The sequence below is a fragment of the Chelon labrosus genome, assembly GCF_963514085.1.
Source record: "Chelon labrosus genome assembly, chromosome: 15".
NCBI classification, from domain to species: Eukaryota; Metazoa; Chordata; class Actinopteri; order Mugiliformes; family Mugilidae; genus Chelon; species Chelon labrosus.
Window position 1 is genome coordinate 16,837,654 of NC_140348.1, and position 26,451 is coordinate 16,864,104.

At 41.8% G+C, this 26,451-nt stretch overlaps 1 protein-coding gene across 2 annotated transcripts; it reads right to left on the reverse strand.

Moving 5' to 3' along the window:
* Nucleotides 1–894: 894 nt before the first annotated feature.
* col21a1 (collagen, type XXI, alpha 1) lies at nt 895–26,218 on the reverse strand. Of its 2 annotated transcripts, XM_084561309.1 has the most exons (29): nt 26,075–26,218; nt 19,970–20,097; nt 19,265–19,825; nt 18,996–19,161; nt 18,685–18,913; nt 17,320–17,490; nt 15,677–15,754; nt 14,671–14,754; nt 13,516–13,578; nt 13,041–13,094; nt 12,912–12,965; nt 12,755–12,808; nt 8,621–8,674; nt 8,487–8,540; nt 8,352–8,405; nt 7,919–7,972; nt 6,034–6,078; nt 5,899–5,952; nt 5,757–5,810; nt 4,647–4,700; nt 4,465–4,536; nt 4,016–4,051; nt 3,498–3,542; nt 2,941–2,973; nt 2,704–2,850; nt 2,537–2,591; nt 2,262–2,453; nt 2,104–2,181; nt 895–1,985 (listed from the first exon to the last, which is right to left on the reverse strand). In XM_084561309.1, exons 2-29 carry the CDS (start codon nt 20,064–20,066, stop codon nt 1,798–1,800), a joined length of 2,880 nt encoding a protein of 959 aa, XP_084417435.1. In that variant the 5' UTR covers nt 20,067–20,097; nt 26,075–26,218; the 3' UTR covers nt 895–1,797. The 2 variants fall into 2 exon arrangements, with proteins under 2 accessions (XP_084417435.1, XP_084417434.1); XM_084561308.1 differs by lacking the exon at nt 26,075–26,218 and having other exon boundaries at nt 19,970–20,776.
* Nucleotides 26,219–26,451: the final 233 nt, after the last annotated feature.

Genomic DNA, 26,451 nt, shown 5'->3' on the forward strand with positions numbered 1-26,451 from the left:
CTCGGGAGTGTAAAAGGAGACACTTGAAATCCGAGAGCCTGTCTTAACGAGTGAAAGAATAATGACAGAGCCTTTTAATCACCTCAACTTATTGAAGTCCGCGTGTTTATAGGAGAGGGCCCCAGCTGCGTTCAGGGAGACAACAGCCAGGGCCCCAAACGTGACCCTGAATTAAGTTACAGAAATGTATTTTCATTTGAGGAAAGTGTAAACAAGTGCACCAGCCTTGTGCAACACCTTAAAGGCTGTAGTCATAAAACAAGAACAGATAAGAGGCTAAAAATACTACAAAGATTACCAGCGATATCCCACACATGCACACATACTGTAGGAAAGTGTTGAGTCTTTACCATCTTCATGAATATATATATGTATGTATGTATCCACGAATAGCAAGAAAACTAGATTTGACTATACTTTGACTTAATTTAAAGAAATAATATCTTAATATAGAAGTAAACAAGATGAAATCAGAATTTTGTGACATAAAGTAGACATAAATAAGTATTATTTAATGGATGGCTACTGTCCAACATCAAAACATGAAGATTCATTGCTGGGTAAAGCCATTCATCCACGTGTTTAACGTGAGATGTTGCCAAACAGCGCCATCTAGTGTACAACGCCAGAACACTCCAATGGTTCTTTCCAGACGCATTCAACACTGACAGCCTTCAGAGGCTTTCAAGCTGCAGCTGCCTTCATCCAAGTTTCCTAAAGCAGGGTCCTAAGTGGTTTTAAGTGGAAGGTTGTTTTTTTTTTTGTTTTTTTTACCCTTACTTCATCCTTTTTTTGATGCCTCAGTACAAATGGAAGCTCTCACGGCGCAAACAAATCAGCAAATTTCCAGGGGAAAGGTGAGGGCAGAAACAAACCTCAAAGTCAAATGCGAGGTCCACAAATCATTAAGATATTTTAATTCTATTTTTTTTTTCATACAAAAGTCACCTTAACACAAAATCATGAAATCACAAAAGCCGTTTAAGACATGTCACTGCTGAAATACACAGTTACTCTTTCATAAATAACAATGAAATGCCTGCTACAGTAATAACAAGGTAAGCCTGGCTGGGGAACATAAGTGACATGAAACGTAAGCATGTTCATAGACGGCGAATCCTTAAACATTTTACATCCTACTTAGGTATAAAAAATATGACATGTGAATGAATGAGTAATGTGGTAGGAGGAGGGAAGTATTAATTTAGAGGGGGAGATACATGATGATAGCTGCTGTAGAAGGTTTTTATGCTCAACAGTCAAACTGAATGCTTTAAGAAGACAGGCTCATAATCAGGGGAAGTCAAACTCACAGTTCTGTGCCAATTTCAGAGATGCATTTCAAGAAAATGATTCAATAGACATGGTAACATCAGTCGAGTTTTTCTTAACATATAGCACCAACCCCAATGTGTAGAGAAAATGGAAAGAGCGACATGCAGTGAAACAACACCAGGGGGCAGTATAGGAAAGTGTACCAGCCACACTGAGATACTGCACAAGAGCGTAGAACAAGAGTTCAAGGCTCTCTGATGAGAGGTATTCAATGGAGCCAGTCATCAATTGTTTTAACACCATTAAACCTCAAAGCATGTTCAAATACATCTGAATAATAATAATACAAAATACCATCAGACAAACTGTGATGCTGACTGAGATCACAAACACTTAAAGGTGTCAGAAGAGGTACGTTTTGTTTCCGTGACAGAGAGTAACTGTAAAGATGAGATCTTCCTGAGAATGGCTGTTTGCTCCACATCAGCTCTAGACCGGTGCCTGCAGTGACGCTGCATCACGTCAATAGTTTGGGCCTTTGCTGTAAGGGTCCCGCCTCATCATGCTACCATAGCACATGGATGGATCGCACACCCCAGGCTGGCCAGGGATGCCAGGATTGCCACTTTTACCCTCTGCTCCGTTTAGACCAGGGGTTCCAGGCTTACCTGGAGGACCTGGTTTACTGTACCCCTGGGGACCTATTGGACCTGTAGAGATGTTAAGTCATTATCAGGTCAAAATTACCTCCTCTCACAGCCCCAGAAAAAAAATGAAAAAACTTGCCTCATTCTGTTAGTTAAGTGAATACTATAAGTACTTATTTACCTGGAAGTCCAGGTGGCCCTTGGTCTCCTTGTGTGACACGACCAGGGCTCCCCTTCTCACCTTTGAAACCTGGTTCTCCTGCAAACACAATACACACTTTTAAAGCAATCCTGCAAAAAAAAGTTTGATGACATACCACTGACCTGACATGCTTTTACCTTTGAGCCCATTAATCCCAGGGTGGCCTGGTCGACCAGGGTGACCCGGTTGTCCCCTAGAGCCACTAATTCCAGGAAGACCCCTTAGTCCCTGGGGTCCTGTTGGACCTGGCGGACCAGGAGATCCAGGCCGGCTTTGACATCTGGTACAACTACTCTGCTGGTTACTCACCAACAATAAAGGCAGCTCAGCTGGGAGGATTAAGAATGAAAAGATTCTCAGACGGTGAATACATGCAGAATCAGTTCATCAGTCAGTCTATAATAATGCTCACCCTGAAGAATCTCTCTGCAGATTTGTCGAATGTGACTGTCCGACATATCACTTGCCTGAAATACAAAGGGACTGATCATAATCTGTTCTCTGAGTACTCCAATATCAGTATCAGACATGACACCATGGTAAAAATCGTAATCAACAACAGAGTTGAGGCACACGTACAGTTCTTCCTTCGGGTCCAGGCGGGCCAGGGAGGCCAGGGTCCCCCTGCATCCCCCGGGGGCCAGGTTGTCCCGACTGCCCTGGCTGTCCAGGCCGCCCGGCTTGACCTTCTTGACCTCTCTGCCCCGGATCCCCTGCTGTCCCTTTCTGGCAAGAATACCACCACAACGTTAGCAATCCAAGTAATTATTCAGGTTGCAGAGGGGTACACTCATCAGTTAATTCATCTTAACATACCTCTCCTTTCAGGCCCATTTGACCAGTGGATCCCTGTCAAGTCAAAGCCATAAGAAATTGTGAAATTGTTAAAAAATACTAATAGCACAGAAAGCACTCTAAAGACAATCCTCAGAATAAGTCCTGTATTTAATTTAACTCTTCTGTGGCGATTACAGGATGAAAATACAAAATAATAAAAATAATCTGCAAATTTTAAAAGAATTATGGCGACTGAATTATAACCAGTCAAGCCTTCAGGAATTTGACGGCAAGGTAAATGACAGTATGGAGTATCAAACAGAACGATCAAATATATATATATGAACCAATTTGTAGAAAAGTTAGTGAAATGTTTGTAGAATTAAAAAATTATGGAATAAGTGCAACAGACTTAAAATGATCGTTAGTGGAGGTAATGAACACAAGTAAAAGACCAGTGTGTAGGATTTGGTGGCATCTAGCTGTCAGGTTGCAAACTGCAACCAGCTGAATATTATTACTGCTTTCTTACTGGTGTCCATGTTAAGTCATCATCATCATCATCATCATCATCATCATCATCAAAAGGAACTCACGTGAACACCAGGCCGACCGGGCTCTCCTCTTTCACCTTTGACTCCCTGGAGAAAAGAAATAATTAATTAATAAATTATTATAAAAACATGTTAAAAGTGTTAGACCCCAGTCAGTCAGTGCAGTATGTGCTGATTACGATTCTGTAGATTAAAACGTGTGCATATTTGTGTTTTTCTGTATGTTTAAATGCTGCACCTTAACACCCATTAGACTTCCTCGCACACTTCCTTGTTTGCGTTCAAGAGTTGGAATTGTTTTTATAAAATTTATCTACTTTAATCTGGCAGCGAAAACTGTGTTAGAAGTCAGTGACACAGCATGGCTTGTTGAAATGTTTTGAATTCTCATTCGCCTTAAATATTCCTCATGACATTCATCTTTAAAGACGCAGCGGGACTTTAGCACAGCAGATCAATGGTAGCTGATGCATATTTGTTGCAGCAACCTTATGTTAATCTCAATGATGAATTGTTACAATTAAGTATTGGTGGCAGTGTAATTCTGTCTTGAATCTTACCATATCTCCTCTTTCACCTGTATCCCCTCTTTGCCCCTGATAAAAAAATAAATAAAAATAAAGATGCAGGATATCACTTTTTAATATGTTTTATGGCAGGAACACAGACAAGCGGTCAAAAATAATTTACAGAAAACACTATTTTGGCAGAATGCATCCTTGCCACTTGCCAAAAAGCATCTTTTGCACAAAACAGACACAAGCTATTACTGCTCCTAAGTAAAATACTGTCTCAGATAAAAGGCTGCTGATGTGGAAGTTGAGTCATTATTTTCACTGGCATCTCCAGAGGAAAAAAATAAATAAATATTATAGCCTTAAATATTTTATTTGACAATACTGAGTTAACCTTGACCAGTAAAAAAAGAACAAAATATGATTTTTTTTTGACAGGAAAAAAAGGCAAAGAGAAAACATTGAGACAAGTCGATGAAATACAGTAGAAATACCTTGCTTCCCTTAGGGCCTGGCATGCCCGGGTGCCCTGGCTGACCTGCTGTCCCCGGTACCCCGGCATCCCCCTTTAAAAGCATTAAAACTTTAACACATGCACATATATTCTATATTTATACACTTACAAACAAATATAAAGCCGCCTGCTTCATATTAAAATATTTAATTGGAAACATACCGCAACCCCTGGTGTTCCTTTTATACCTGGACTTCCACTTTCACCCTTTTTCCCCTGGATTAAGGAATAAAACATGACTTATTATACAGAAGACATTCAATGAATTAACATCCAAACCACACCGTATTATTGACTGGAGTACAGTAAGAGTGTTTTTGCTAGACTATCATAGTTCATTTTCATTGATGCATGCAAAAGTTTCAGCACGTTTTCACAAGGTTTTGGAATTTTGCCGCTTGAAGTTAAACTGAGTCTAGTCCTATGCTTTCTTTTCCAGTTCAACAAGCCTCAGTAATTGCAGTCTGAAGCACAGCCATAAAATCAAAGTATTGCTTGCCTGTCCATAAACTAGGCTTTCACTCCTGTGCCATTTACCAATACACATTGGCTTGTTAAAGGCGGATCAGCTAATGAAAAATGATTAGGAGACACAACGTCCAGACCAGACAAGCCCAGACTGCTTACATTTCCACTAAAATTCCACTGACGAAAGCAGCAGGGCCGGATCATCGCTTAAATTAGCTCCACTGGTGTGGCCAAGAGATCGTTATTTGTTCTGAAGTGAATTTTAGCAAAACAGTGACCAAACAAAACATGTAATGCTGCTGACCCAAGCGACTTTCCATGCTTTTCAGTCTACTCTTTGCTTAGAAAGCTTCAAAGATGTAATGTTACCCAAACCCATAGCGCCATGTGCTGCTATGCGTTTTATACAATATAGGACCTAGGTATACAATGTCACATAACGTCATGCTGCACTGATCTGCTGTACTCGTTGGCAGCTGTGCTATACTGTGTTTGGACCCAACTTAAATCAAGACATGGCTCTGCCTGCAGCTCGCTCAACGCAAATGCCAGAATATGCAGACTGACATGCAGTTATTGACATTTCTGGGTTGCGCTTTCAACTTGTGTTGGCACACAACTGCAGGGATGAAGACAGGGATAAAATCAGATTGTATATTTAGTTTGAAGCTAATCCTGTTAAAAGACTTTGTCAGATCTTTTTCATGTCATCCAAGATCCAAGTCAGATATTATTTCAAAGTTGACTGTAGGTCTTCAACGCTTCCAATACAATTGTTCTAAGGAGCTTAAATATCCCTTTTACCTTGAGTCCAGCTGGTCCTCTTAAACCAGGTGCCCCAGGTAATCCCATTTCACCCTGCAGGATGGAGCGAAGAAACTGTTCTGGTAACACTTCACATACAGCATACTTTGGTGTGCACTGGACCCAGCAGCTGTTAACTTACAGGTGGTCCAGTTGATCCTTTGAAGCCCCTTGGTCCAAGCTCACCTGTTTCCCCCTTAAATAAGATTCATGTCAGTCAACTATAATCACAACGAATGGTGCAAAAACATTGTTAAATATGCTTTGGACTTGTTACCTTTTGTCCATTCAGACCCGCAATTCCTGGCAATCCAGGCATACCCTGGGAGAAAACAGATTATACTGTAACGCAGATCACTTCATATAAGATTGCCAAAATATATAAGATGATTTGGATTTCATACTTTACTTATCCCCTGCTACAGATGTGCACTGTAGAACTAGAAATTGTACGATGTTTTCGGGTCGTCAGATCGTCCCATTCTCGTGAACTTGATCTCTCAAGTATGTTCTCAGGAGATTTCTTCAAATTTGGTACAAATGTTCACTTGAACTTTAGGAGGAAAGTATGAGAACTCGAACCATGGTTTTGGCCATAATTCAAGAATTCATATGTTTGACAAAACTTTGTACAAATGTCTAAGGACAACAAGGATTTTATATCCAAAAGGTCAGCTTTGGGAGAGGCCTACAACCACAAAGCAGTAACTTTAATAAAATGCTGTCTCTACATGAGGCTTGTGACTGAACGGGTCCTAAAAACGGCACAAACGTATCCATGTCTCCAATTCACTTCCTTCCACGGTTGTGAAATAGTAACTTCATTGTGTCAGTGGCAATTGTGGCCAGTTTTTCAAGAAGAACCATTAATTAACTGGTCATGGTCATGTTTGCTCGGCCGAGCTGAATCAAAAAAACATGTACCGAAATGTTACACTCCACAGTTGCAGTTGATTAGTTCCCGGGAAAAGTGGCACGATTTGGGGATTTATGAGGCCACAGTGTAGCTAATTCAAGTGTTGTAAATTAGAATCACTCTTAAAAACTGTATATTTCACCCTGCTCACTACTAGTGCCATGTACAACTCTGCAAGCCTTAGATGAACCGCATGTGCTGCAGTTGAACTGTGGGCACATTTTATTCATCAGTAAATTCAATAAGCCAAAAGATGCTTTTGAAATTGCATGACAGCAGATGCAAATTCCATATGTAACTGGTTGAAAACACTGAAAGATTTTTCAGTTCGACATGCACCACAACTGTCCTGAAAAGTCTCTCTAGTTTTTGGGGATTTTTTTTTCAGTTATTTTCTTCCGAAGATAAATGCTTGCAGATGTTTCATGGATCCCTCATACTGAAGCTTGAGCAACATATGTGAATTGATTACACAAGAAAGCAAAAGCAAAGCTACAGCCACACATACGCTCACAATCTACACCCACAAGCGAAGAAGTACCTGCGCTGCTGCAACTTGTCCTAACTTGAAGGAGTACATAGTGAATCTGTCTCCACGACGAGATCCCCACCTCTATTGTTCTGCTGGGGTGAAATGGCTCACAGCCTTGTGGAGCAACTGAGTCATCTTTCTCAAATCCATCTCAAACCTTTGGACACAGCTCATAATCATGATCAGTGGGGTTGCTGCCCAGCTGAAACACTTTCTTCCTAAAACAAATTTGCCAGAGCACCACAGCATTCCCTCGATGAGTTACTTTCACTGGCTTAGATTATAGCCTGAGCTTGCTTGTTACATAACAGGGTTATCCTGGGATGAACTACAGGGGAAATACCCCTAATTTACTGGCTGTCATGTGGAGTCTCTGTACTGCTGACAATATGTTAACACACTGGAGTCTTAATGCAATAAAAAACATGCGAGCAAATCTGTGAGATCCATAAAATCCACCATTTTATTGCCCTACGTTGATAGCATGGTACTCGGGTATTTTTTCACGTAAGTCAATTCATAAAGCATTCTATAGCGAAGAACTCATGCCACACATATGTTCTCCATTTCTGGTTCAAAGTTGAAATCTAAACCGCAATATATTTCATTTGTGCAGAGTTTGCCCCAAATCCTCAATGTCTAGAGCATCCAACCAAAGCAAGATACCAAACAAGCCCTACATATAAATTATGTCTGCGTGTGTTTACAACTCACAGGACGGCCTTGTCTTCCGTCAGCTCCAGGAATGCCATTGGCTCCAGCTTCTCCCTTCATACATTGGAAAAGCATAAACAGAATTAATACATTAAACTTTCATCTCCTTGTTATGAGCCCTCAGCGTGACACCTGCATCCAAGCCAGATAACTGCGTCATGCTTTCCACATGTCACGTTGGATTTAAACATCTATATAAAATGTTGGGGAAGACTTTGATGTTTACAAAAAAGATCAGATGTCAGATGTGGATTGGATGAAGACGTGAGGGATACCAGTGTCTGTATCAGTCAATATCCATGGTTGCCTAACATCAACAGCGCAACTTCTGGGAAAAGCAAAGTCTTTTAAGAATGTGGACGCTGATCCAACCTCATCCCTCCGTTATCCCCCTAATCTCTGAGTGAGATTTTAACAGTCAAGAGAAGCAGACCTTTTGGCCAGGTCTCCCCGGAAATCCATCCTTTCCGTCCCTCCCAGGTAGACCCTGAAACCAACGAAAATCATTTCCAACACATTTATAATGACACATGGGTCCTTCGGTGATTCTGAATCGTTTTATACATACAGGTTCGCCGGGATAACCAGGCGGCCCAGGAGGTCCCATACTTCCTTTTTCTCCCTGGAAATATCACTTCATGAAGTTAAGGCTGATATATTTCATATTCAGATGTTTTTATAGCCATTTGAATTCAAACTTGCCTCTTGACCCATTTCTCCCGGTAAACCTGCTATTCCGGGGGATCCTTCTGAGCCCTAAGAAAAAAAAGAAGTAAAATAATCATTGCATGTGATCTAAAAATGGTTAACACGTTCCATCGTCAAATCTCATTTGAGAGATTATCTTTGTTTGTAATGGGCGTGGAGACAAAACAACTCTTTGTCAGTCTGATCAGTCAGATAAGTTACCGTTCAGGTCTGCGAGGTCAGTCAGTGTTTAACATTGGTTAGCTCTGGTCTTGTATTTTTCTGGGATTGATAGTGGATTAAATAACATTTTGGAATTAACCTTGAGGGAGTTATTTTTTATTTACTCTGGTGGACTGAAGCCTAGCAGAAAGCTCTATATCTGCTGAATGTGTTTGGGGAACGATGCATCACTGGATATTCACATTTCGAAAGCAAAAAAAATGCCAAATTTCGGAACAAGGCGGGAAAATACACCATCTGCTTTCCGACATTTCGCAATGCTGCATTCAAAAAATATGTTAATCAGCTCAAGGGGGAACAAATTACAGCACAGCGTAAAACCAAATGATGTATTTGTTGCTGGCTGACTCAGGGAAAATGTGGATGAGTTTCTGCCATTCAGTTTTGGGTCCGGGTTCATATTCCATGGGTATCCGAACGCTTATCAAAAATCTTCCCAGATATGGTTGTCACTGCATTTCAGTATGCTATGGGAACTCCAGTCCAAAACAAATTAGTTATTACAGAGGGATTTAGAGGCTCAGAGTACCACTGGCTGGCAGTGCTGCAGCCAGAGCAGCTAAGACATAGTCATAGATGCCAACTTGGTGCATTTATTCTTTATTTATCTTCATGCTGTTTGCATGCCACAAAGCATGGGTTTTGTTGACTTGTGTTGCACTGTGTTGCAGATCCTAGGGCATACCAATTTGTATGATAAGATGGAGCATAGAACAAGGACGGTGGCTAGTACATTGTAGATCATGTAAGCAGTGATGGATGTTATTTCAGATGTGCGGAAAGTCCTGATTTCTGCAGACAAATGCAATTAGGCGCTTCTGCTAACAGGTGAACTCAATTTCCAAGCTGGGCTGTGGGTTTCTCTGATTTCAGTCCAAATGATCACCACCACTGTTGTTACAGCATTAATGAACTACAGAGATCAAAATCCCGTGCTGGGTGTTCGCATAACTGGCAGTAAATTGCTCATTCAAAGGTGATGAATGACTGTGTCGTGATCAAGTATCACAGGCTGTAAATACACAAACACAGCTTTGAATTATGCTCTCCTGTCTTAATTTGGCAGATATCTGATGTTTCCGTTCTATACATCTCGTGCCAGGAAAATGAGACTGCAACCTTGTGTGGTTTCACAATGTGATTAAAATTTGGAAAGGTGGATGTAAATGTGTTTGCATCCAAAGACAATAGCATATTCTACGAGATGAGGATTCCTTTTCATTTATAAAGAATCTTAGTGAGTAGCTCTCTGGTTCTTCTAATGTTGTTCTATGTTGTATGGTAGAATTCTTGGTGTGCTAACAACTCTTCAGGATTTCCTAGATCTAACATTTTGAGTTTTCACTTGGCCAATAGAATAATTCAAAGTCAAATCCCAAATTGCTATAATTTGTGAATAAGGCCTCTGGGTATTCTACTGTTTCATATAACCGGGGTTGTTTTATGGTATCAACATGGCTCTATGAATGACACCAGCCCAACACTTTGGTCCAGACTGAAATATCTAAAAAATAATTGGTTAGATTGAAAGTTTGTACACACATCTTCCGTCTTCACAGGCTAAATCTACTGACTCTAACCTTTTCACTACCGCCACCAGCAGGTTGTCATTATTCACGATGCTACTAATCCACCTCTTCCTGCTTATGTGGCACCACCTAAAGCACAGTCTCGACAAGACTGAGCTCAAGTCCATCTGTGTTAAAGGTTCCCCTCAGCAAAAACTCTCCATCACCACTGACACCATGTGTCTGTCAACCTGAACGTTGCAGAACCTGGTAGTGACAAGCTGCAAACATCATAGCAGTAGCTTGCTCCTGTTGTTTCCTCCTTTCCGTCCTCAGCAGGGTTCTCCCCTTCCATGCTAGGGAGACATTCTCATCAGTCTACCTGTCATCTCCTGCCCGGACTGCTGCCTCTTGCTCTTGCTACCTGTGTCTGCCGTCGCTGACTTCCGCAGCTAATCCAGAACGCTGGTGTCCTGATATTCAACCTGCCTAAGATTTCCTACCTCACTCCTCTTGTGTGTACTGGCTCCCTTTTGCTGCTAACATTCAGTTCAAAAGTCTGGCACTAATCTGCAAGGGCAGTGACGGGAACTACTCCCCCCAACCACCATCCATGGTACAGTCCTTCAGTCCAGCTTGCCACTGAGCTCCTCTTCCCATATTTAGTCGTGATATTTAGCCGTCCCTTCATTCAGAACACCCTCCCACAGTAGGCCAATGCTTTTCTCTGTTCTGACTGCACAATGTCCCTGCAAGGTAAAAACTCACAACCCACCAACTCTGGTTATTACGTACTTGAGCGTGTGTCTAATTTGATAAGAAAGGAACTACTCCCACATGACGTTTAGCTTTTGCTCCAGCATGGTTGAATACACTTATTGAAGGTTCCTTTGGACAAAAGCATCTGCCAAATGAATGCAGTGCAAAGCAAGTAGATGGCCAAGTGTGGGATTTTAAAAGAGTGCTTTGAACTGGAAATGGGATAAAAAGATACATCTACTTGATCTCAAATGCTGCTGTCTCTCACTGCACTCTCCATTTTCGTACGGTTCAAAGCCAAAGTATTTGACCTAATCAATGGAAGCGGAGAAGAGCGGTCCAAACTCTAGTAAAAACTTAATTTGACACATCCTGGACCTGCGAGTGAAACTCATGATGGCGGGACAGACGGAGGATTTGCTCCAGGTGGAGAAATGTGCCTGCTGCCATCTGAAAACATTTTTTAAAATGAGATTAACTGCTTGAACCGTTCTCCACCTCAGCCAACTGGCAGGGCCCACCTATTGTCGCAAAATATTACAAGGTAGGAAGATATGACAAAGGGGACGCGTAACCTCGGTGAACTTTAAAATAACGCTGCACGCAAAATGTTGTTCAGATGAAGATGAACGCTGAATCACTTAGACAAGTCTTCTCTGAGGAATACTCTAAGACTCCCAGTCTTCTTTGCATGGGGGTTATAATATCGTCTTGCTCTAATTTCATTTGGACAGGTCATGCCAGCTGGCACATGGCATATGTATGCTTTGCCCTTACGGCTCATGACACATTGTTATAGTTTACAAGTTTGTACATCTCAAAGACTTCTCACCATAGTCGTTAGGTTCTATCTTGTCATATAATGTTCATTTACATTTTCTATCCATAACTTGTAGGGGGTAGTGACTACTGCAGCTAGGCTCCCTGAATTACATGGCTTTAAATCTATCAGAAATACAATCCTCTCTATGGGGTGTGATCTGTTATACTGTTGGTTTTTTGTGAGCTTGGATCTCACAGTGTAGCCGCAACTGAAAATAAATTGCACATGTTGAATGACGCTCACATTTAATGGCATGTCTTCCCATATTGGCACTGCATGTCTAACTTAGATAACGCCGTCACTGGGAGGCAAATGAGCAAGGAGGAGAGGCAAGAGAGGGAAAAAAAACAAAGTACCAAGAAAAAGGAAAGTCGCCTCCAGTTCCCTAAAAATAGTGCAGCTCGCTTTCTAAGGAAAGGGCAGCACAAATGTCAGGAAATATGAACATTTTTAAACAGTCTCCGATGACCCACGCGCTCTTTCTGTGAATCACTCTTGTCCCACAGTGAAGAAGCTGTTTTTTTAAACTCCCCCAAGAGATGTGGCTTTATATTAAAACCATATGCTTCCTGGAGTGATTGATGCAACGATGTTCAAATGGTTCACGCTGATGTGTCTAGCAGAGTCTTCCTGTCAATCCTACATTTGATCTCATAAAAAGAAGATTTAACTCGACAATTCAGTGTCTTTGTACTTTTAAACTACTGCTTGTTTTTTTGTTTTTTTTGTCTGCAGATATCTGTTTCTTTCCGCTTCAGACGGCGCAGGGATAAAATATACTGAGCTGCATCATGACAGAATAATTAACATCAGCACCTTCTCTCCTGGCTTTCCAGGCAGTCCTGGTATTCCAGGCACACCCCTCTCACCCTGAAAGAACAGACTTGTATTAAAACATTTTAGTGGTGACAAAGTAGTGCTACGGTGCTGTGATATCAATTGTGCCACAGATGTCGTTTTTTGACCTTCCTACCGAAACACCAGGCCTCCCTTGCTCGCCCTTGTACCCAACTGGTCCACGCGGCCCCTGGCAGAAGGAACACAAAATCCTTTCAGCTTTCTACACTTATTAGTTAATTCGATTGACTGATTATTGCCTTACCTCTGTTCCCGGTGAACCTGGCTGGCCTGGACTTCCTCTAAACCCAGGGATACCCTTCAGATATTAAAAAGACGACAGATGCATGCACCCGGTTAAACATTTCAACTCCCTTGACCGCATGTTCTCTGGGTGATTCTAGGACATGACTAATTTGTTTCTCTGAGTTTTTGATCATACTTTAGAGCATGTGGTTTGCTTTTGGATGGTTTTCACCACGCAAAATCCCCACCACGCAGCCAATATTCCTATAGTCAGAGATGTCTTTTATTTTCCCATTGGAAAACAATAATTAAATAAGCAAATTTATCACTGCGTTTTAGCTGAAGCAGTCCTAGCCACATAGAATGAACAGACACACTCTGATATATTTAATGGATACATAAACTGTGTTTTACGTATCCATTTATGTAGCAGCACCTGTTTGTTGATGATTATGTATACTGTATGTTTGCATATTGAACTATGTAGTACTCACAGGCTTACCATCAGCACCAACAGGTCCAGGCTGACCGGGCACACCTGTGCTTCCTTGTTCTCCCTAAAAGCATCACAAAGTAATCCATTCAAAACTGGTAACAACATGTTTCCCCTGAGTGACAATTTAATTAATCAATAAACCACGCTGAGCAAGCTGGTTTATATAATGTGACAAGCTTTTGAGCACTATGTGGGGTCAGAGGGAACATCTGCCAGCCAGCTAAGCTCCCAGCATTTTGGCTCTGGTAGTAAATGTCGTAAAAGCACACCAGTGACCTTATAAACACAAACATGCTTCCAGCCATGTAGGTTTTATTAACCAAGACTCTTTGTTTTGGCCAAGAAAATATCTCTCTGAGGTCCTTGTGTACAGGTTTTTAATGAGTGCTGCTGCTATTACTCAGCTGATACCCTGTGATCAATAAAGACAAACATGTAGTTTTTATTTCCTAGTTTGGTAATTTTCCGTTGCAACCAGTGTTTATCTCAAGGAGAGTTCTGGTTTACTTTAAGTGTGGTACAATACTGCAAGACCTTTCATGACTAACCGTAACCTCTTCATAATGGCAAACCTCAGTTTTGCTAAGAGGAGAAAATTGGCCGCTTGGTGTGTCCATAATTTGTAATATGTGAAGTTTTCAGCAGGTAGCAATGTATGAAACAGATTAAGCCGCTTAAACTTCCCACAGGGAAAGGTTTTTGCCACAGTGGTAATCTGTGTTTGGCAGCAGTTTGATTTGACCTACTGGTTAAAGTGCAACCTTATGCACTCATCATATCATTATCTGCAGCTTTTACAGAGCACCTTAGAATCCAGCACACGGTTTGCTGAAGTTTGAGAGAGAGAAACCTTGAGCTTCACCTCCCAACAGAAGCCATTTATTCTCTCCGTCTCTCCTGAGTTTACATATAAGCTAACAGAGTTAAAGATTAAGTTATTTTTCCACTTAGTTAATCTCATCCGACCACCACTGGCTAAAGTAAATATTTAAGAAGCTGTCTGGACTCCGATGAGCTTTGCAAGGCAGGGCTGTGTGCAGAAGTAGGAACAAACTCGGCATAGTCTAATATCTTTGTGTGAGACGTACATTTGGGTTTCAGTAAAAACATTGTGACACCAGACAAAGAATGAGAGGAGGAAAAGAAAACTGACCTTCATTCCCGGAAGTCCGGGCGGTCCAGGAGGACAAACACAAGGTTCTTGAGTTGGTTCAGCGTATTCAGGGCTGTTGGAGCACTGAAATGAAGAAGCATAACGACACATCAGGTCCACATAGTATACATACAGCATGTAGATCTCTGATATAACCATAGACCTATAATTCTCCCTTTCTAAGCGTTTTCTTATTTTCGGGGCTAAATCTGGCAGTTTTACAGCTTAAAATGGTCTGGTCCTTTGTTTCTCAATGTGAAGAATTAGATAATTACATCCTAGCATATGAGCACATACATTATTTATATGAATATTAATTAAAAAGATAAGATATATTGTTGACATCGCATACAAAGAGCCTGGTTGTGTTATAAATGTGTTAAAAAAAATCATTCTCTTTTTTAATCCGAGTGTAAGTTTTCTTTTGTTTTGTTTCTGGGCCAGAAAAAGCATCTGCTCCTCCATTCAAAGGGAAAATTAGAAATTAATTTCAAAGTAAATCACATAGAGAGCGAGGGGAGACACATCGATTGTTGGCAAGCGGTTGTCATTTTTGGCTCCTCGCGTCGTCTCTATTGATATTTTCATCTAACGACTTCATATTGAAAACAGTGCTTTGGCACTCACTTTGTGGGTATAGGGATTTCCACGCCAGCACAACAGTGACCCTCTACTTTACAAACACACTTGTAGCCAGCAGGAAATAACAATCTATACTGAACCCAACATGTTTGTAGCAGAGCCACATGTTTGTAGACGAGCCAGCGAATTACTCTATGCACAAACAGATGTGACTTAAAGTGAATATGCTGACTGTACACCTTCACTCCCGATGAAAAGTAAAGCAGCAGAGCATCATTTTACGTCACTCATTTCTAGGTGTGGGGTTAACTGATGATGAAAAGACTGGGCTGCGTCTCAAAGCAGTAGCAGATGTTGTTGGACGAGGTGAGAATGGGATGAAATAAGTTGTCTTCTGGACTGAAAAATAAATCTTTGTACTTACGACTCCAGGTATTTCACACGCAGTCTCCCGACTATTCTGCTCAGGGTCGCAGTAGATGCGAAGCTTCTGAATTTCAAACTGAACAAAAAAAAAAGGAAACTTTTAGCTGTCGATGACTCCAAAGCAAGCAAACAAATTACAATATGGGGGCAATTTTGCAACTTCTATTTCAGATTTACCAGGGCTTTGCCACTAATGAATTGAAATTGCCATCGTTTAACTGCTAAAGGAAAGATAAGTACCCTCATTGGACATTGTGCAGCCAGCTACGTACATGTTGCCAGACCTCCCTCATAGTTTGGAAGCGTATCCCTATTCTTCCATTTTCTGATATTTTGTTGATGCTGGTGGAGAAACGGCTCCAGAACGTCCCGTGAACTCTTTCGCTTCAGCTACCATTTGAGCAGAAAGACGATCCTGACATATGATTTGAATTATTTCCAGCGTCATGAAGAAATTAGTAGGACTGCATGAATGGGGACAAACACCTAAACAACAGTTACGTTCATGATAACATTGACTGGCTGGGTTTGAACATAAATACAGGTTTAATCATGGTAACAAAGTCTGGATCTGATGTTTTCTTTCTATGGGTAATGCTATTTAGCATTGCATGGTCCAATCATGGTGCGGTTTTAGGGGCTCAGTTACCAAAATGTGCTTCCAGTTAAAAGCATGTTTCTCAGAAATGATACTTACATAAGTGCATTCCCTTTGTTTAATGTCTTAAGACTTCATGAACTGTATAACACTGGATCAGCACACATAGTAACAGTCACTGCCAACTTGTGGTTCATATTCATATTGTGTTCACAGCTATAATGCTGTGTCAACATACTAGCTGGCATGGGACATGCAGAAATGATGGAGAAATGATGTTGCTGCTGATCATTTCCAAATATAAAAAGGTTTCTTGTGGTTAATAAAGCAAATTTGCTTCATAAATCATAATCTACATCTAGTTATATCAAAAGGTTTAGTTTAGAAATCTCTGCATTAGTTGATTTAAATTTATTTTACATGTATTATATTCCATTATGGCTACATCATTATGGCTGCAATTGCAACATGCCAGTCCTCCTTTAATTGCTCACATATGGGTTTTTTAAATGGCCAGTTTGCGCTATTGTTTCATAATAAAACAAGAGTTACATCACAGTGAGTATAAAGAATAGAAGCAAGATGTGTGCAAAAAGCAGCTATTCTTCTTTTTCCATATAATTATCTTTGCATTAAAATGTTAGACTGCGTTTACAGGGATATATTTGCTTTTAAGAAACTTCCCACCATATAACCTTCTGCAGAGCAAATTGCAACACAACACCATTATGATTTATTACAATTACGGCATTTTTAGCGCAAATTATGCCAATCGAGACAAATAAAACATACTATTAATAAGGCCTAGTGGACAAAAGGGCTCATTTTTGCCAGGGATTTATTATCCTCCGAGTTAAACACATCTCTTAGGGGGCAGCAGTAAACTATGTGGCAGTGTGTGATCAGTACAGAGTTTGCTTAACTCCTCGTTAAACAAACTGTTCCCGCTTTCTATAGTCAGATGGATATACAGCTGGATTAGTCTGCAGGGATTTAATCAACATCTATTGCTTGAAAATAGGGTGTGATGCTGATAGACTTACTGGCACTGTTGTTTCCTTTCTGACGTATTTTCCAACTTGGGTTTTTCCATTGATGAAAATGCCAAGAGAGGGCTCCAGCGATAACGTTTCAATTTCCAGGTCATCAACGTAAAGAGTAACATCCTCCTCAGTGACCAGCAGCCTCAGCTGGTGCCATTTCTCATCAAACAGCTAATTTTGTCAAAGAAAGGAATGGAAAGTAGTCGTTAACACTCGGTTACATCCTGGTATTGTGGCAGAGACATGGAAGCAGGAAGCAGGAGTAACCCAGAGACCAATTGGGAAAGTTTGAGGAGCGACCTTCAATGCACTGCATCCTATAAATACACTAAAGTGGAGACAGCGTTTTGTCTGTGAATCTGAAAACTATACAGAAACTATACTCCATGTGGGCACACCCGTTTCTCCTGGACAAGTTGTTGCAAAACAATTCAGTGATATGCTCCAGTAATTGTGCATAAAAGCTAAGATATCCTAACTTCTAGTTTCTAGTACAGGTCAAGCTGCAGAAAATGCAGGATCCTACATGTCCCTTGATGCAACGCAGCAGTGTCTCTCTGTGTGGTCCTCTCTGCTTTGTAAACATCATCATATTTCATATCATAATGCAGACTTTATGTTAAAAAAAACTGTTGGCTCCTAATCCCAAACAGAAACAGACGCAATGATATAGTGTAACTAGGGTTATCTTCTCACACTTGACAAAATTCCTACGAAACCACAGAAGACATTAAACAGCTGCTTTCACATGTTGGACTACTTTTGTGAAAGTTAACTGATGTTAATTTGCAAAATCAGTAGAGTTCAATTTTAAAACTATTCCCCAAAAAACACCAAAGGTACTCATAGGCGTTGTCAGAAGTCAACATTGTGTTGATGAATGAAAATTGCATATTTTCATGAGCTTCTTATACAGCTAACAGACATAATTTGCATTCTTATCATGAGTTAGTTTCAGAGTTTCAAACGTTAGCTGATGCTAATTTACATTTTTAACATAGTTTGGCAAATGTGAACACCAGATGAGTAATCTCTGGGTTTGCAATCCAAAATACTTTTAGGAAAATATGGAAGTAGCTAGATCTGGTACTGTTTTTTTGCTACAGAGACACTGACAGATCTTGCACAAAGTGTAAGTGTGAGTGTACGAATGCTTTCAGGGCATGTGGCTTGTGGAGAAAAATGGCTCCAATATTTATGTCAGCTACTATGAGGTGAAAGAATCCATGCTCACTAGTCTCTGCCACTAGTCTCCTAGAAAAGCGGGGCAGTGGCAAAACCCATGTGACACAGATACAGGAAATGAATGTGAAGTGCATTGTCTCATGTCTGAACTGTCACCGCTAATGCATGGCGTGAACTTACCTTCGCTGTCTGCTGTGAAAATGTGACGGTCTGAGTTCCACTCGGATCCTCACTGGTTGTGGTGAACATGACGGTGCGGTCGTCCCCATTTAGAGTCACGGCCATCTGGGGTTTCCCGTCTCGGGACTGTATTCTCCACAGATCCCACTCCTCTATGGCCACCGATCCTTTATACCTCAGTGTGGCTACGAAAACGTACGATGGAGGCAGGCCATCGGGGAAAAGGGTCCTGTATGACCAAAAAAAAAGAAAAAAATTCAACTTGTGAACACACTAGTGATGATTAAGATAAAATAAAAAGACAAGATTACCGTGTAGCTTCACTCAAGTCCACACGAGGCGTCACTTCGTAGGCCTTACTGCCGTAAAATGCCCCTTGTGTCTTCTTAGCTTTTTTAGCCAAATTCAAATGTAAGAGGATATCGAAGCCTTTCTCATCACGGGAATCTACAGGAATTCTCACTGGACAGACCGTCTCTGTAACAGACAATGAAAGTAAAATACAGAAACCAAACAGAAATTTGACCGTGCCATATTTGAGAACACGTCTAGTTCCAGACACTGATCAGCAGTTACTTGCCTTCACACAGTTTCTGTCGAATGACCTGTATAATCCTGGAAATAGATCTGTAGTCCTCAACCGAGAAGACATAAGTAGAAAATGGCTTGTTTGCAATGTCCCTCAGCTCAGCCTCCTCTGTCTCTGGCCCAACACCGATTGCAAACAGAATGACTCCCTTTTTCCTTGCTGCCTCGGCTGCTTTCAGAACCTCATCTTGAGACTTCCCATCTGTGAGGACAACGGCAATTCTGGAAACGCCAACTGGGCCGCGCTCAGAGAGGCCAAACAGTTTGTCCGTTGCAAACTTAATGGCTGTCCCTGTCCTTGTGTTTCCCCCCATGTACTCAATGGACTCCATCGCTTTGATGAGGTCCTTGTTGGAGGAGTACTTCCCCAGAGGTATTTCTAAAACGGGGTTGTCACTGTACTGAACGACTCCAACCTGGGTAAACTTCTGTCCAATGTTGAAGCTCGTCGTTATGTTCACAAGCCATCGCTTCACTAGTTCAAAATTGACGTCTACAACACTCCATGAGCCGTCTAGAATGAAGACCAGATCACACGGCGCAGTCCTACAACCTGATGCAGCCAGAGAATCGACAGTTAGCAGTGGAAAGTATTGGTTTCAATAAAGCCTAGCTAGTTTGGACCAGTTCATCTATGACAATGCATTTACATGGCGTGAAATCACTTGCTGTGAATGTGTTTTTAAAGTGTTCATACTTCTTATGTCGTCATCTTGAGCCGCACCAAACCAATGGAGAAGCACGAAGCACAGGCATCTTAAGACACAATGCATGGATGTCGCTTTGTAGCCCATTATGCAGCAGCGCCAAGTTCCAATTGTGCACCTACAGGGAAAGAGAAAACACGCTTTGTATGGCATGGGAAAAGAAAAGGACAACGCAAGCATTTGTGGCATATCATCTCTGTGTGATTCCTCCCTTGACAGAAGGCAGTCTTGTAAATTAGCGTTTGTGAAATGAGATCATGTTGATTGTGTGAATCTGAAGTAAATATCCCCGTTGATTCATTCAATGCTATAATCCATACAGTTCATGTTTGTTTTTTCAGCAGGAATTTCTTCGCATGTTTTCATCAACTCGGCTGTGTAGTTTGAAGAATCCTCTCCAGGATAGACGTTGGTGCAAAGAGTGTGCACAGGAAAGCTGTCTTGGAGCATCACGGTAAACAATACCCCAGACATCGTGCTAAGGTTGAGGCCCAAGGGAAATACAGAACAGAAAGGATAATGTACTTGTTGGATGATTGTGAGCTTTAAACGAAATTTACATTGGTAAAAGAATAAAAAGGCTAACAAATGTCAAAATAATTGAGGCTGTCCAACAACTAATCTGAGAAACAAAAGACAGAATTAGAAACAGTTATTACAGTTATAACAGAGAGCATTTGGAGTGCATTTGGTGTAATCTTACTATTCCCCTGGTGGATATCGTCTTTGAGCTCAGTTTTGGTCTCTACCAGTGCATGACAAAAATGATTGTCTCTTAAACTGCTGAGTGCTTCCTTATGTTTACTGGTTTGTTGCTAACTTTTACTGCCTGTTGATTGGTGCTTGGCATGAGGTGTTTGTCAGAGTCACTCCGGTGACCTGCTGCGACTGTAATAAACACAGAAGCTAAACAATAAAGTTGTGGACGGAAAATAGAAACAACAAGCTTAAGGACATTAAAAAGGCTATGTCGAACTGAGGTATCGCAGAGCTGAGGGATCATTTTCTGTGGCGTCATCGTTATGAGCAACTCCTTTCACATTACACAGAAATAATTTTACATACTGACTGGAGCAACTTTAAACTTTAAATATAGTTGTAACAGTACAGACATTAATATCTGGACACGACAATCTACATATACTTAAGGTGACTTCTGACTTTGACACCTTTCTTGTGAAGGCATGGACACGCATTCACGCTGAGACATGCTACACTATATTACCAAAAGTATTCGCTCACCCATTCAAATGATCAGAATCAGGTGTTCTAATCACTTGGCCTGGCCCCAGGTGTATAAATTCAAGCACTCAGGCATGCAGACTGTGAAACAAGACATTTGTGAAAGAATGGGCCGCTCTCAGGAGCTCAGTGAATTCCAGCGTGGAACTGTCATAGGATGCCACTTGTGCAACAAATCCAGTCGTGAAATTTCCTCGCTCCTAAATATTCCACAGTCAACTGTCAGCTCTATTATAACAAAATGGAAGCGTTTGGGAAAAACAGCAACTCAGCCACGAAGTGGTAGGCCACGTAAAGTGACGGAGAGGGGTCAGCGGATGCTGAAGCGCATAGTGCAAAGAGGTCGCCGACTTTCTGCACAGTCAATTGCTACAGAGCTACAAACTTCATGTGACCTTCAGATTAGCCCAAGTACAGTACGCAGAGAGCTTCATGGAATGGGTTTCCATGGCCGAGCAGCTGCAGCCAAGCCACACATCACCAAGTGCAATGCAAGGCGTCGGATGCAATGGTGTAAAGCACGCCGCCACTGGCCTCTAGAGCAGTGGAGACGCGTTCTCTGGAGTGATGAATCACGCTTTTCCATCTGGCAATCTGATGGACGAGTCTGGGTTTGGAGGTTGCCAGGAGAACGGTACATTTCAGATTGCATTGTGCCAACTGTGAAATTTGGTGGAGGAGGAATTATGGTATGGGGTTGTTTTTCAGGAGCTGGGCTTGGCCCCTTAGTTCCAGTGAAAGGAACATTGAATGCTTCAGGATACCAAAACATTTTGGACAATTCCATGCTCCCAACCTTGTGGGAACAGTTTGGAGCGGGCCCCTTCCTCTTCCAACATGACTGTGCACCAGTGCACAAAGCAAGGTCCATAAAGACGTGGATGACAGAGTCTGGTGTGGATGAACTTGACTGGCCTGCACAGAGTCCTGACCTGAACCCGATAGAACACCTTTGGGATGAATTAGAGCGGAGACTGAGAGCCAGGCCTTCTCGACCAACATCAGTGTGTGACCTCACCAATGCGCTTTTGGAAGAATGGTCAAAAATTCCTATAAACACTCTCCTCAACCTTGTGGACAGTCTTCCCAGAAGAGTTGAAGCTGTAATAGCTGCAAAAGGTGGACCGACATCATATTGAATTCTATGAGTTAGGAATGGGATGGCACTTCAGTTCATAGAATGAGTAAAGGCAGGTGAGCGAATACTTTTGGTAATATAGTGTATCTTAAAAAAAGCACTAAAACACAGTAGGAAACACAACATGATGCTGAGAACCTGTGAAGAAGCAGTGCTACTCATTAGCCACCTACCTAGAATATGACATGGTTTTCTCATTAGGGCCATAAGGTGCAATTCCCATCAGCCTTTGTTTGTTCGAATTCACTTCCTACTCCCACTGCTGACACAGACACAGCGAAATTCTCCGGAAATCCCAAATTTACTTACTTATTCCACTAATGCTGTAACAACACTCATGCTTCCATCCTCCATGTGGCGCACTCTATCTTTTCAGGCTTTCTTCTTCACAGCCTCGGTACACCTAAGCATTTTCCTTTCAAGCCCCATCTACCACATCCTCACATGGCACTGTCAGCTTTACCAAATAAACAATTCCCCTGACCACAGCGGCCCTAAAACTAGTGCTCAGTGTTTCCTGTGGGATTATCAGCTGTTTCCTCAAATCTTCTGTCATTTGCCAACATCTGCCCGCCTTTGGCCCAGCGTCAGAACGCCTGCCCAGAAAAGCTTCACTCCTACACTTTTCCTCCCTCACGGATAAAACCAGTTGCAGTACCTTCCTTCCCATCAGCTCATGAAATAAATTTAGCCAATGCCTGCCACATGCTGCTAAAGCCCTACTAACACCACCAGGTGTGCCATTCTTGGAGCGAGATTGTTTCACACCCAAGTGAAACGTTTCAAAATGCTGGCATGTCTGAATATACGGGAAGCTGTCTTTTTGGAAAAAAATCTAAAAAGCTAAACAATTTGTACATGATTGATCTCGTTTGATTTGCTTCCATATGTTTCATCTCCTTCCAGCTCTTCTTCTCCTTTTTTTCCCCCTGTTCATCACTTTGCCAGACCTGCTACAGCAAACCTTTCTCATGCTGATATTTTGCCCCACAACCGTCTTTTTATATCTCACCGACCGGATCACTCCGTCATGATTGCACAGCCCTCAGGTTCGCTGCTCTGCACCTGCACACAACATCCTGACTGACAGGTGTAATGCGAGGATGAGATCGTAATAAAGCAGTGTCAAGGCAAATGCGACACATAACACAATCAATTAACGACTAATGGCTTGTTACATATGCCTTATTTACTGTACGTTAATTAGCAACACATGCAACAGCAGAACACATCAGTTGTCTGGAAGCAACATGCAGCCTAATAGTGGAGTGCACTGATTGTACAGGCGGCACAGTGGTGCATTGGTTAGCCATGTCGCCTCACAGAAAGAAGGTTCTGGTTTGAATCTGCTGGCTGGCCAGGGTCTTTCTGTGCACAGTTTCTCCATCTGCCTGCGTGGGTTTTCTCCGGGTGCTCTGGCTTCCTCCCACCTTACAAAAACATGCTTGTTAGGTTATTTAGTAATTCTAAACTAGCAGTAGGTGTGCATGTGGCTACGAATGGTTGTTTGCCCTGTAAAAGACTGGTGACCCGTCCAGGGTGCAGTCTGACCCCCTGCACAATGACAGCTGGGATGGGTTCCAGCCCCCTGCAGCCCACTACAGGATAAACGTTAATAGATAAGGGAATGGAAAATCATTGTTCACAAGAGATAAAGTGGGCTACTAAAAATGAGGTATAAATCCAAAAACACTCATATTTAGATTTGACACCATGGGCTACGAGACAGAAATCAAACTCTTGGTTGTGTCTGTGGCAGGTCTATTAAATCATCTCTTACAATAGTTTCCAACACGCGAAAGAAACTGCTGATATCCCAAAAGGAAGCGGCTGCAAATGAGGACCAGATATGTTTCGTACGGTGTACAGTAAGTTGCAGGACTTGTGGGAGGGACTACTCAACTCACAGCTACTTCTGATTGTGACACGAGAAGCTCAGTTAAACAGTGGCCGGGGTATAACTCCTGCCCCAACAAATGCTTTAATGCCTCCGCGGCCAAAGAGGGGTCACGCTATTCAATGACTGCATTTTTCCACCATGTAAACTCAGCGTTGAAGAGACACAGTCGAAGAAGGCTTTAGGCAGTTGTGCAAGCCGTTTCTCACTTCTGACTTTTTCCCCACTAGAGAGCTGGACGACATTTTTGGAAAACCCCCTGACTAACAGCGTCCAGCCAGGATGACTTCCCCCTCCACTGACTTTCCCCAAACTGAGCGCTTCTACACCTCTGCCCGAGCCACATGGAATTCATTTGCACCATCAGACAGTGAAATTCCAGCTGTGGACGGTGACCAAACACATGTTGTCGTGATGAAGGGAATCAACCTCCCATCCAGGAATAAAAACGCAACATTACACGTGCTGTGCTATGCGTCCGTGCTTAGAGCTGGAAGGCACGCGTAATGTGGCAGAATCAACAGGTGCTCTTGTATCTCTTGTTAGTACCATCCCCGCTGATAATATTTGCTGCAGCAGAGACACGTTGTTCATCCAGGATTTGGTTTTAACGATTGGCTGGCAAGAGCTCTTATGCTGGTATGCACCTTCTAAATATAACCGCCGCGTGACAGTCATTCTGGGTTTAGCCTCTTGTTAGTTGCAGTGACTTTCAAACTTTCAAACGTTTTATGCAAGACTTATTTTAGCGGCAGCTCCAGCTGGAGATGCTGTTCAGGAAGCTGCTCAACAAACGACTTCTCACATTTCCCCCACGTAGCATTTCACTTGTTCTGGGTGGGAGTGATCACACAAATTTTAAAGGCCGAATCAGATATCATACTTCACTTGAAACTGGACTTTTTTTTCTTCTTAAGAAACCTTATTATACATTGTGAATTATTGAAATAGATTTTTTTGTTGTTTGTTTTGTGCTTGTAGTCCATGTACTACAACCGCAGACTTTCACTTTACTTGAACTGTTGAAGTTATAGTTATCTGCAATAAAATTGGCAAAGGGAAGTTGTTCCATTCCAGAAACAACAACTGCTGTTCAGCATGAGCAGCGGTTGCCAAGATCAGGGGGATTTATTCAGCTGCCAAATTCTTCTAGCAACAAGGGAAAGCCAAGCCCTATCAGTTGTTCTCCGTAGAAATCTGTTCAACTAATCCCAACAGTTTAATAAAGTATCGTAAAACGTTAGCATATAGCTTTCATGCCAAGATTCCCGATTTCAGATGAGTGGAGATATTTTCTAGTCGGAAGGATTATTGCTCTTGATAAACATGCAATTCACACGCCTGGGGGAAAAAATAAAAAATAAAAAATATGGATGCAATACATGCAATATGAAAGAATGTAGCTGCGTAGATGTGAAAGAAAAAAAACTTTTTTTACAAGAAGTGAAATAGCCAGGAAAAAAATCCTGAGGTGATTCCATTCATTCTTTTCATGGTGGACGAATAAACAAGGGACTGATAACGTAGCTAATGTCTTCAGTATGCAACTGCAGCACAGAGTCTAAGACATTAAACACTGACATGTTTGCACATTATAAGACACACTGGCAAATCTGTTAAATATTCTTAAATACAGCCCGACAGGTTCACTGCAGAGATCAAGCGCAGCCTCCCAAGTTGCTTAGACGACATACCTGAATGCATAGCTATATGATCTTTATGCATGAATGCATGACCCAAATGCAAAACAGCATCTGTAAAAATAAGAAATACACCATGTCCCTTCATTAAAATGACACAAAATAAGTCAAAAGTTACCGGTAAACGTCCAAGCCCTTGTGTGAATTCCCATTAATCCTCTCATTGAAAGCCAGTGATCAATACTGTTCTCGGCTCTGGGTTTACAGAAACTGGATGTGGGGAGAAGTGCACATGTTTCTCTACTGAATGAAAGCCTGCCCTTTCTAGGAGCTCCCTCTGTCTCCTGTGTTTCTGTCCTTCTTCCTCCCCACCGCCCCCCTCTCTCTCCGGACTTTTACTGGCCCACAGCCACCCTCAATTACCATGGGTGGAAAGAGAAGCAGATAAGGGGAGCATGAAATAGGGAAGCAAGCAGTCCATCTATGACAGTCTTAAAGGAAAATAATAGTAATGAGCACAATCCCCTTCCAAGTGTTGAGGGTTTGGATCGCGAG

Excerpts from the sequence above, each read along its gene's own strand:
- col21a1 (XM_084561308.1), bottom strand. The coding sequence starts at position 20,168 with ATGCCACAAATGCTTGCGTTGTCCTTTTCTTTTCCCATGCCATACAAA. Across the intron at positions 2,974-3,497 it reads CCGGTCGGCCTGGTGTTCAC|GGATCCACTGGTCAAATGGG; the intron begins GTGAGTTCCTTT and ends TTGACTTGACAG. Across the intron at positions 2,182-2,261 it reads TGGGATTAATGGGCTCAAAG|GAGAACCAGGTTTCAAAGGT; the intron begins GTAAAAGCATGT and ends TTGTGTTTGCAG.